The 12426-nt window shown below is 48.9% G+C and overlaps 1 protein-coding gene across 3 annotated transcripts in view; it reads left to right on the top strand.

Annotated features, from left to right (window-relative positions):
* Window positions 1-4108: 4108 nt before the first annotated feature.
* Window positions 4109-12426, top strand: part of ZNRF3 (zinc and ring finger 3) — a gene marked incomplete at its 5' end in the record, with an annotated part of 72225 nt that continues 63907 nt past the window's right edge. For 2 of the 3 annotated variants that reach the window (XM_080355193.1, XM_080355194.1), the window contains one exon: window positions 4183-4543. In XM_080355193.1, the coding sequence (XP_080211319.1) occupies window positions 4316-4543 (228 nt within the window). Of the gene's footprint in view, window positions 4544-12426 lie in introns of all 3 variants that reach the window. The other variant, XM_080355192.1, reaches the window with a different exon arrangement.

Consider the following 12426-nt stretch of genomic DNA (forward strand, 5'->3'; position numbering starts at 1 on the left):
GTATGGTCTTGCTTGTTCATTAATAACTCAAGTGATAAAAAAACTTAATTGCTAGCTAAGCTACAATAATAACCTGTTGCCTTGTTTAGAATGGACTCTATCTGCAGCTTGAATTTATAAAGCTTTAGTTTTAGCCAAATTCATGTGGCTGCTTTTCCTGTATGAAATTTGGTATTTGGACAGACAATCCATGGGACCATGATCAGATTACTACTTCAGTTTTACTTGCATAAGCTGAGTAGGTTGAGCTTCCTAGACTCAACTCTTCCTCAAGCCACAGAACTAAAATGCCCCTTGGTGTTAAATGCAGCTACTTCAGGATCCCTTGAAATTGCATCAAGAATAAACTTTATTAAATCATGAAACCAGTTATTTATCAAACATAGTCAATTTCCATTGTTCAGAATTGGCTCAGCCCATGATCCTGGAGGAACTTCAAGTCTTCTGGTTTGGAATCACTGCATTTCCTTGCAAAAGTGGATCCTCCTGTATCATCACAGCATTGCCATGGAAACTAATAATATGCCCTAGCTTTCAGGAAATGCTCTTGACATGGTAAGATTAACTATTGTTTTAAATGAGATAACTGGGCTGCCTTTGCAAGTTGTTTACTTTGTCATAGTTATAGCAGCAGGCTGGAACCCTGAAGATGTAACTTGAAGGTGTATCCACTTGTGTGTAAGCCTTTTTATGTTTATTATGCTGGTGCTCAGCTCTTTCAGCATCGTATTTGGTACAATCGGTAGCTCAACACTTTAGGTGGAATTCCTTTGGTGACCTGTCACTCGGTTCTCTGTGTTGGGTGACAGTCTTCCCAGGACATGATGCCTGTTCACCTACCTACCCTCCGTCCTGGGTATGATCATAACCGCAGACTGGATCATCAGAGACTAACAGCATTGTTGATTGTCAGCACGCTGGGTTTTGGTAATGTGTCTTAAGAAAGCACTTAATTGAAAACGTCATCTGCTCTTTGCTATGCCAATAACTGATATGTTTCCGGGAGGGCTCCTCACTACTGGAGGACAAGTTAGTGCCAGAGCAGCAGAGCTAAAGATGCTTTGTTTCCAATATATTTGTTCTTAATAGCTCTTGGCCCCTGCCCTTATCACCGCCCTTCAATAACCTGAGTTCTTCTTCCCTTTTCCACCCCTGGAGCATCCTCATCAAGTAAAAGATGACATGCTGTGACCAATCTGCTGCTCTGCACTTAGGTATTTTCTGGCTACTGCCATGCAGAATGTGTGACAGCTGAACCCCACCAACCTCTGCCCCCCGCCCACCAAGGGACACCATTCTGCACCAAACATTTACATGCACACACATTTATGTCTTTTCCTCGTGGTGACCCCTTAAATGCAAATATAGTTACAAAAGCTTCATGTTAATTCAATGGGATACAACTAGAATTGAATATTTTATTTAAAAAATGTAAAACCAACAGTGTGTTCTTTGGACAGTAGAATTGAAAAAGCTCAGTTTCTTAGGTGTTTTCCTGCTGCCCCAGCTTCTCCTGTGTCCTTTTTGGATACTGCTGTAATATGCAGAGTCCAGACCCTCTGATTTTCACAAAATTTGCAAGAATGTGCTATCTTAAGACCTCTGTTCTGCCCTCGTTTTGGTTAAAAGTAGCTAATAGTTCAGAAGAGTGACAAGGCTGACAGGCAGGTGGCATATATTTGATTTCATTATGAAACGAGGCTCCAGGAGGGATTCTCCAGTGTGCTCTATTTGTGGTTGACGGCACAGAAGTGACAGAAAGCAGCTTTCAGATGTCTTCAGCCAAATGAATTTTCAATTACAGGGATGGCAGGATGAGGGAAGGTGCGTTCCTGCCTCATTTCATGGTGAGAATGGCTGACGGACATGCTGCAAGTGGCTACTCAGTGTTGTTTTCTTCTTGCCCAATGCGCAGAGCTTCCTGCGTGATGTGCCAGCTCTGCGCTCAGCACAAAATAATCCATTTTGTTTGGGCTTTTTCAATAACATTCATCACTGTAGTATGTGGGTATTTGGCTAACACTGTTTTCTCTCAAGAGCAGTGTGGGGAGGGGAGTGCTCTATAATATCCATTACATGTCATTTCCTTATGTTCAAATCACAGCTCTTACTGTCCTCAGTTGCAGTTATAAATGCTCGGGACTTCTGTATTTCAGGGCCTCAGTTTGTTATGCAGGGGGAAAAAAAAAGGAAAACATATCTGAAGCAGTATGGCATAACTGAATTGTGAACTGTATGCTGCCAGCTGGGAAGGAAGCCAATTAGAAATATTTGATTGCTTTAATGATAGACAGTCCATTCTCTTCCTACAACCTCCTGCTTGGATTTCTGCCCAAGTCGAGAGAACTTGGTGACCTGAGACCTAGTGCCTCATGTCACTCCTCGGTATTTGACTATGAGGCTACTGCAAAGGTGATTTTGCTGTGTCTGTAGTCCAATTATATGGATAGTTTAGTGGGGTGGGTCAGATCTTCAGCGACTTTTATTTAAGGGTTAGCATGCTGTCCTCTCATTATACAGAGCCCCATTCACGTATTTTTCACTTGTAGGTCAAGGCCTCCCAACTCACTGGGTATGTCATCAGGTTATCGGCAGTAGGAAGAGCTGGAATTTCAGTGTCAGAGGACAAGGGGATGTGCACAGGTTGTCACACGGAAGGTAAGGAATGAATGGTGCCCCTCACAGGATGTCTGCCAGTAGGACATGGCTGCGCAGCGTGGAGGAGCCACCCAGCATCCCGGCATTTGTCCCTCTGTCCCAGGCACAGCCTGAGGACAGTCAGTGAGGTTTTTGCTGAGTATGACTCGCCATATTTGGCAGCAGTTTGCCTGTTTCAGAAGTGTTTATTTTAAATAGCTCTTCCTTTGCCACTTGTTTCATGTCTATGATTTCTCCATACTCATACTGATGTAACTTTAGTGGAGCTGTGTGGCAAAGTGGATCAGGGAAGAACCCAGGGCTAAAGGGAGCCTGGGGTGAGGGGCAGGGGTAGAGTGGATGAAGTTATTTTTAAACTGAATCAGCAGACTGAAATAGTATTGAGAAGAGTAGCTTTAGGAGTGGAGATGGGAACTGGAAATCTAGGAGTTACAACAGACCGCAAGGGCTCAGTGTGCGTGGAACACAGTTTCAGTCCTACAAAAACTGGAAAGAAACTGGGATTCCTGATTCTTAGCTGTGAAAGTGAAAAGTCCAGAATGCTCTGTCTTTCCCTGCTGGTCAACAAAGTGGATGGCAGTTTACTTCAGCAGTGTAGGGGCTCAGATGTCAGGCAAGTAAGATCTATTGCATCAAATTTAAATGCCCATCACAAGGCATCCATGAACATTACATACTTAGCTGTACTTTTAAAGGAAAACTGTATCACTGCCTGCCATCCAGTTCTTGTAATGCAAGACTGAAACACAAATCGCACCTTTTCCACATCATTCATGGGGGTCTCACAGCCTTGCACTACCAGACCAGTCGAAGAGCCCGGGTGACCTGATGTCCTCCAGCAGATGCAATTGCAGAGCACGGAGCTCAGGAGCCGCTCCTGCCCCGCACGCAGCAGAGGCTGCTGGCTGCAGGGACCGCGGCAGCGCAATGTCCCGCGGCAGAGCAGCGTCTCTGAGAACCGGTGCCCGCGGTGCGCTCGGTGAGAGCGGCGCAGCCCCCGGCGGGGCGATGTGCGGCCGGGCAGCGGCCGCGCCTGAGGCTTCGTGCGAACGCACCCGGGGATTTCCCGGTGAGGGGCGGCTGCGAGCTGCGGCAGCGCCGGGAGGCGGCCGGGAGGCGGCCCCGGCCGGCCCGCTGCAGCCCCCGGCCCGCTGAACGCCGCTCCGCTCCGGCGGAAGGGCCCCGGCGGCCGCGGGCCCGGGCGTGCGGCACAGCCCGGCCCGGCCCGGCCGCGAGCGAGGCCAAGTCCCCGCAGGGCCTTCCCGAGCGCCCCGCGGGCTCCCCGCCCGCTCCCGGGGCTGCGGCGGCGCTCGGGTCCAGGCCCGGCGGGCCCGCGGGCTCGGCCGCGCTCGGCGCGGCTGCGGGCCGTGTGTGCGCCGAGGGAGGGACGGAGCGGGTCAGACCGCGCGGAGGGCGGGGATAACCCCGCGGTGGCCGTCACGTGGAGCAGATGAAAGGGAAGCGGCTTGGCAGGGCGGAGAGCAGCCGGGGCGAGGGACAGGGAGCGCGGGGCAGGCGGCGGCGGCGAGGAGCGGGGCGCAGCGCGGCGGGAGCGCTGCTGCCATGGGGCGCTGACCCGCCCGGGACCCCGGCCCCGGAGCTGGAGCCGCTCGGGAGCGATGCTTGGCGGCGGGGCGCCGCTCCCCCCCGCCGCGCGATGAGGGGCTGCGGGGCCGGCGCGGGGCCGGCCGTGCCGCCGCCGCTGCTGCTCGGGCTGCTGCTGGCCGCGGCGCCGGGCGCGGCGCTGGGCAAGGAGACGGCGTTCGTGGAGGTGGTGCTCTTCGAGTCCAGCCCCAGCGGCGACTACACCACCTACACCACGGGGCTGCAGGGCCGCTTCTCCCGCGCGGGGGCCACGCTGAGCGCCGAGGGCGAGATCGTGCAGGTGAGCGCCGGCCGGGGGGCGCCGCCTGCCCCAAGATGGCTCCGCGGGCCCGGCCGCCCGTCACCTGGCGGCACAAAGCCCGCGCGGGCCGGGCCCGCCGCCCCACGTGCGCCGCGCGGCCTGGGGGCGCCGCGGCCGCGGTGACAGATGCGCGCCCGCGCACAAAGGCCCCGGGGCGGCCCCGCGGCCGCCGAGCCCCGGCCGCACCTTGACCGGGCCGGCGCGGAGCCCCCGTTTGACAGCCGGGCGCGCGGCGGGAGCGGGCCGGGCCGCGGAGCGGCGCGGAGCCGCGCGGAGCCGAGGGCCGCGTTCCGCGCGAGACAGGCCCCGGCGCCTGCGCTCCGCTCCGCACGCGCGCTCGCACCGCCGCCGGGCGCGGTGTCTGCGCGGGGGCGGCACGCGGAGCTGCGGGGCTGCCCCGCGCCCCGGGCAGCGCGGGCGAGCCCCGCGTGGCGGTCCCGGGAGGGGACGCTCGGCGACAGGCGCGGGTCAGCGCACCGCTGCGCACCGCACCGCTCCGCACCGCGCACCGCACCGCGCACCGCACCGCGCCGCACCGCGCGTCCCCCCGACCGGGGCTGCCGCGTCCTGCGGGCCCGCGGCTCCCGCGCCAGGAGCCGCTTTTCAGTGAGGTTTCTTATAAAGCTTCTCTTGGCTTTCTCAGCAGATAAATAACTTCTGTTTTTATCTGAACGCAGTCAGTCTTCGCTCTGTTTGAAACTCTTGAAGTGCTTATCTAATTCCTTTGTAGTCGCTTGTAATTGTTTGCTTTATTTTTTTTCCCCTTTGGCTAAGTAAAGAAAAATTACTTAAATGGTGTTTTAATAAGTTTAACTGTTAAGCGATTGCCAATAGCGATCCTTATTTCTCGTTAACAGCTGTGGAGTTTGCTTGAGTTCTGTATGTGTGCTCATACATACAAATGTATATATCACATTTTTAAAAAGATGACTTGTTGTGACTAAGCTCTAAAAACAACGGGTAAACTCTGTAAGCACAAATACATTACTATAAAAATACTTGTTTTTTCTTTTAAAGTAAAGAATACCACTTTTGAGCGCTTGTTATTTCCAAACACTTTGAACGGGGAGGGTTTCTTATAAAAGTTCTCTTGCGGGCAGAAGAGTTGTGGGGACAAGCTGCTGATATATGGGGTTTGTTTTATTCTTCTAGAGAAAAGAATGATGGACCAATTAATTTCTCTTTCTGACATTTTTTGACAAAGGTGTTGCTGGTAGGGGCTGAAACAGACATTGATGTTTTCTAACCTCTTGGTGCATTATCGAATAATATGGGTAAGATTTAGGGCTGTGTTTTTGAGGATAACAGACTCTGAAGTTCCTTCTTGTGTTAGTGTTAAGAAAAGAATAGAGGCCATTTACTGAGGTCGTACTTCCCTTGAGATTCTAAGTGAAAGTGGAGAAAAAAATACAGTGTTTTGTTAAGGCTCAGGTTTGCATAATTTGAAACAAGTGTATTAAATTGATGTTTGTAGGCCTCACCATGTGTAACGTCACCTGTCTGCTTCCCCCTCACCCCCGAACAAACAGCCCCCTCGGTAGCAAGGGCCACCGTGAATGCCAGGTTATGTGGCAAGTCTTTTACAGTCATTTATCACTCAAAACCTGTGTTGCTTGTTCTTCTGTACACGTACTAGATCACATACCTCAGGAACAGGCTACTTGCTTAGCGTGAGCCACCGTGTGTGCTGTTTCTCGGAGGAGAGCGCGCGGACGCCGCTGCGGAGCAGCCGGACTGAATGCTGTCAGTCACGTTGTCACTGTTGAGGTTTCAGACCACACGCAGCACGTTTGTCGGTGCTTTGCTTCCTTCGTCTCCCCCCGGAAGGGAGCTTTTCAGAGCCAAAATTTATAAAGATATTCACAGCATTGTCTTGCCTCCCCTTTTTCAGTTAAGCTGTATATTTACGGAACTATATGAATCTGCTGTTCAGGGTGATTGTTTAAAGTTCACTGTGAGATTTAGGAAAGGGTCATGAAGCTGATGCCACTCAGAGCCCGTGCAGCAGTAGCTGATGCTGCACCAGTCAGTGAAGGAAGCTCTTATTGCCCCCACCACTTCGTCAGGGCACATGGCTCTTTCAAGATTAGGATGCATTTTTCTTTAAAGTGAAATATTAGAAATTAGTGAAAATCAGGCACACATTAAAGAATGGATCAAAGGAATTGTGGTTTTGGGACTACACAAAGACTTACTTTTGTTTATGTTAATAGCACCATTTACTCATTGGTCTTGAAAGTCTGAGCAAAAACAAAAAAAACACAACAAAACCCGACTTAAGAAACAATGCACTTTCAGCTTTTGATAGGTCATATGCTCGTTCCTAAACTGGGTATTGGTCAGATTCCTATCCAGTAGTGGTATGCTATTATATTGCTTCTCATGGTATTGTGAACAAGTCTTATTAGGGTCAAGTGTCTACCAGAATAACTCTTCAGAGAGATGAAATGTTCATATGCCTTCTTTCATGTGGCCACAGTTTGTATTCAGCAAATTCATCCCTAGGTTGCTGTGTCAGCTGGTCCTTAAACTGCTTGAAGGTTTAACCATCTCAGTGGGATCTGGCGCGCTGGAATATTTTGTGTTTCTTGGGGCAATATCCTGGCCATTAGTATGGTTATGATTGGAAATTGAAAACATCTGATTAGAGAGTGATTGTGAAAACAAGACTTTGTTGAAACCTCTAAAATGATATTTTACTTTAAAGCAAATTATGGCTGATGAACTCCTTATGGTTGAAACTTCTTGTAGCATTCAGACCAAAAGCTCGTTTGTAGTTCTGTGTCAAATGATGCTGTATAGCCACAGACTTACAGTGCGAGGATGGTAAGCATCACTGATGTGACAAGCAGTGTTTTTTTGCTTGGAGTGGGATTATGTATCTTAATTCTACTTGCACTTGGCAAGATTCTCTTCCAGTTGTTTATTCTGCTCGATAACTAAGGTGTGGAGCATCACATGTGGTGTTTGTTATAAAGCTGTGGTGGTGATGGCACTGCTCAGGTGAGGTGCTGGGAAAAGAGGATAAAATTTAACGCTTGTTTTAGATTGCATTAAGAACTCCAACACATAATGATACACATTCATCATTGTTAATTCTCTCAGTCTTTCTTTTTGCTACTCCTGCCTTAGATACACTGCTGAATACGGTACTATAGGTGGGTTACCAACATGTACAATTTTGAAGAGAAGCAGCATGGAGGGAAAGATTTAGGAATATGATGGTTTTTCTTGTGCAATAAAAGTTTGGGGTTTGGTTGGTTTGTTTCTGCTTGGAAGCCCCAGCAGGGGAATAATGAACTTTATGTAACCATTGAACTGGAGTGATACGTCGATTACATAATAACCTCCAATTGCATATATTTTTTGTGCTCAAAAGGTAACAGTTTGGGGAGAACAAGCATAGCTCAGTGTTCTAAAGCTACAAGAGGAAAACAGATGTGCAACACTTCCCAACTTCTTGCATGGCAGTTTCTTGCAGCGCTGATATTGCCCATCTTCTTTCTCTTGAAGAGGATGGGGAGACTTAGAACCAAATGCAGGACTGTATGCCTGTGTCTTCCTTCCATCTCCTTCTCGCCCCTTACTTACTTGAATAGCTCTGAACCTTTGTTTTCTCAAAATGCAAAAGTTGCTGGAGACTGTGAACATCTGTCAGGTAGGATTCACGCTCTGAAGCATTGGCAGAGATCTTAGTGGCACTGAAAGCAGTGACTTGAAACAGCCCTGCAGGGATATGGGTGTCTGGCAATGGTCAGAGGAGGCTGAGTCAAGGGAGTGTTGGTGTCCTCTGAGAATGGAAAACAAAAATGTGTGTTGGTTTTGGTTTTTTTGTTTTGTTTTGTGAACAGGCAGGTTAAGTTTCATAGAGTCATAGAATGTCCTGAGTTGGAAGGGACCCACAAGGATCATAGAGTCCAGCTCCATTCTCTGCATATGGCAACCCCAGTTCACACCGTGTGTCTGAGGGTGTTGTCCAGTCCCTTCTTGAACACTGTCAGGCTTGGGGCTGTGACGCCTCCCTGGGGAACCTGTTCCAGTGTCCAGCGCCCTCTGAGTGAAGAACCTTTTCCCAATGTCCAACCTAAACCTCACCTGGCACATCTTCTGTCATTCCCTTGGGTTCTGTCATTGGTCACTAAAGAGAAGAGTTTGGGGGCTGCCCCTCCTCCTCCCCTTGTGAGGAAGCTGGAGCCACCATGAGATCTCCTCTTAGTCTCCTCCAGGCAGAACAAACCAAGTGACTTCAGCCACTCCTCATACTGCTATTCTCCAAACCCTTCACCAACTTTGTAGCCTTCTTCTGGACGCTCTCTACTAGCTTAGTACCTTTTTATGCTGTGTCCGCAGCCTCGCACACCGTGCTCCAGGTGAGGCCGCACCAGTGCAGAGCAGAGCGGGACGATCCCCTCCCCGCCCGGCTGGCTGTGCTGGGCTGGATGCACAGAGAGACCCTGCAGGGGGATCTGGACAAACTGGAGAACTCGGCAATCACCAGCCACATGAAGTTCAACAAGGGCAAGCGCCGGAGTTTGCGCCTGGGACACGACAACCCTGGCTGTACAGACAGACTGGGGGACGAGATGCTGGAGAGCAGCTCCGTGGAGAGGGGTCTGGGGGTTCTGGTTAACGGCAAGTTGAACATGAGCCAACGGTGTCCCTGGCAGCCAAGAGGACCAACCGTGTCTTCTTGCTTGAGCTGAGTGCCTGAAGGCCATTCAAATAGAGGAAGTGGAATTATTTGTGGCTTTGAGTCACTGTCTTCTTGAATGTTTTCTTAGCTAGTTATCCTCTTAGAATATGAACACACCTGTGATTGGGTTTGTGTTAGTTTCCATACCTTAACTGTAAAGCTGTGGCTTACAGTAATGATCCTGAGGACATCAGGGATAATACATTTCTCTGGTAAAACTGAGTTCTTAGTACCAGTTTTTGGGTCTTCAGTGACACAATGAGAAAGCAAAACTGAAGTTTCTTGGAGTTTGAGCTGCTGTTGGAACGAAGCACTTTCATTCTGATGGAAACCAAGGAGCTGACGCCCTGCGGATCTGAGCGGGGGGTGAGAAGGTGCTTTGGTGTGAAGATAGGAGACTTGGAACGTGTCTGTTCTGTCTTGTAGGAGCAGTGGGACCAGGTTGTAGGTTTCGTCCTCTCTGATCTTCGGTCTTTGATGTTGTGAACAAATGCTTACAACCGGCAAATGTCGGGAGACAAGTGAGATGTCCATCTTCAGCTGTTGGATCCGAGCCCTGTCCTGCTCGAGTCTCTCACCTGAGCTGTGTCAGACAGAACCACGAGTCCCACCAGTGTTCTGCAGGCCTGCCGAAAGTTAAGGAGTTTGTGTTAAACTGATAACAAGGCCGAATCATGAATGGAAGAGACTTCATTGCTGCTGTCTTGAAAGCTTATTTTCTGTTTTAAAAAATGCTTATTCTAATAACGGCAAGTCACTGGCGGCTCCTTTCTGGTTATAACAGCATCAGGTGTGTGTCTGGTGTTATGTAGTCAGAACAGTGAGTAACTTCTATATGTGTTGCTTTGCTGCTTTATGGATCAGAAGCCTCATCTCATTAAGCTTCAGTTTTTCTTTTGTTTTCTGACTATCATTTTATTAAGACTTGACTGTCTGGCTGGTAGGAACACGACTCTTCTGTACTACAGGCTTGATTTATGCATAGAATAGCGAAATATTTTACAAATGCTGGTCGTGCATTTTCCAAAATCTCAGTTCTTTAAAGTGTATTTGCAGGTTTTGAAACCTGAACTGGAGATTTCAATTTGCTCTGTGAGTTGGCTGGGCTGGTTAATCCTCTCTGTTATGGGAGAGAGCTGATAGGTGGAAAAAAAGATGCAAAAGGCAGGTTTAGTCCTTTGGACAGGAGGTTCCTCTGCTGTAGTTTCTGCGGTGTGCTGTGCCTGGTCTGAGCTTGATCTGTGCTTGTTCTTCAGTAGTTTCTGACAGAAGAATGAGGTCTGCCCATGCCCAGAGTTGCCTGGTGTCTCTTGGGCCTGGGGTCCCCTACTCCACGTTTCAGATGAGGTTTTTGTGCTGTAAAAGGCATTTTTTCTGGGAGTGCAACAAGTGACTGCAGGTCTGGGTCCTCTGCAGGAGAAGCCCCAGATGATAAAGGAAGCATAATTCACATTTAAAATAAGAGATCATTGAGGTAAAGACTTGCACAGTGATTGTACCTGAACAGCCTTTGCAGAGTGTGTAATGCACAAGCAGCTTGCTTGCAGCAGAGGTATCCTGGGCTTGATCTCTGATCCCATTAATCTGTTGCCCAGTTTCTGCCTCTCCCTCTGTTCCTCCTCTCCTTTTTGTTTATAAGTTTCACTCATGCTTTAGTCCCTCATGTGCCATGGTGTGGGGTAGTACATGGGGAGGGTTGAAGACATCCCATCCAAGTGTTCATTTGTCCTCTTGTTTTGCCTCGACACTGGGCGCTGTCTTCACGCCATGAGCTCCAGCCCAGCCACATCATTGCTGCTTTAGTTCACGAGGAGCTGCCTGTTCTCGTTGGCTTCCGAATGCAGTATTGTAAATAAGGATCCCTGGTTTTTATTAATTCTTTAATACTGCAATACCCAAGATGTCTCTTGGCGTGGTGTGGAAGGACTTGGCTGCTGTGGGGTGTCTGCTTGCAGCTGCCCCGAGAACCCTGTACCTGAGCCCTAGAATCAGAGAATCCTTTGGGTTGGAAGAGACCCTTAAGATCATGGAGTCCAACCATAACCTATCTCTAGGATTAAACCATCCTGTTAAAGTACGCGACAACACTTTAAGAATGATGGGGACACACACATCAGAGGTCATGGTGAGAAGGGGCACCTGGCTGCTTAAACCTTCTGCAAGAACATCCTTCTCTTTCCTTCCTTTGGACAGTTTTATGTGTTCTTTCATATCTTATGGAAAAAGAAACACCTTATGAAAATAGCTAACATAACCCTCAAATTATAGTGGAATTTTAAGGGCTAGTAAATCGTATTTACCTAGTTTAAAACTTTGGACTTTCAAGCTTTAGGCTATTACAATACATTATAATGTACTAAGGGAGAGTTGAAGGCACCTGTACAAACTGTTTCCAAATGAGTCTAAGGCAATAATAGATAGATGCTTCTAGACACTACAGCAGGGGAGAGTGCTGTTCCAAAGATAAGGTACCAAATTCAGTGGTGGGTTCCTGGTTTTGGAGGAAGCTCCGGTGTCTGTGGTATTTGCACACACTCGCAACACCACCAGAGTCCTTCTGCCAGAGCCTGGTCAGCGCGGGAGGCTGAGATGGTCCCTTGTGGAGAAGGTGGGAGGCACAGTGTAAGAAAATGAGGTAAAAGACACCTAAGTATGGAGGAGAAGGTACAATAGAAAGAGCGAAAAACACTGATGTGACCTATTTAGGGGAATAAGAATAAAGTAGGTTAAGAAAGCAGCAGAAAGATACAGCACTGGCTCTTCTACTCAGGCCAACCAGTACAATTTCTGTTCACTTCCAAATAAAGGTAGGGAGTCAAGTTGGGAAAAAATACTTTGTGGGAGTTCAGGTAATTTTTCCACATAGTCCATAAGTTTAGTTAAATCTCCGCACAGATGTTTAAGGTCTGTGCTGTTGAAAACCTTGTCCTTGCTGGCTGGATGCTGACTGCTTCCTTTTCTATGTGTTCCTTTGGCTTGTTTGGGAGATGGAGCTAGGAAAAGATCCCAGAGAGGAGCGCCGCTCAAAAATTGTTAAACATGGAGCCATTTGGAGAACTTTTCATTTCTATATATTTATATTGAGACTGGATCTGTGTGACTCTAATGGTTTAGATATAATTGCAGCACTTGTAGCCAGCTGTGCCCATGGACAGAGCCGGCACTTGCT

Source organism: Nesoenas mayeri (genome assembly GCF_963082525.1).
Source record: "Nesoenas mayeri genome assembly, chromosome: 17".
Classification (NCBI taxonomy): Eukaryota; Metazoa; Chordata; class Aves; order Columbiformes; family Columbidae; genus Nesoenas; species Nesoenas mayeri.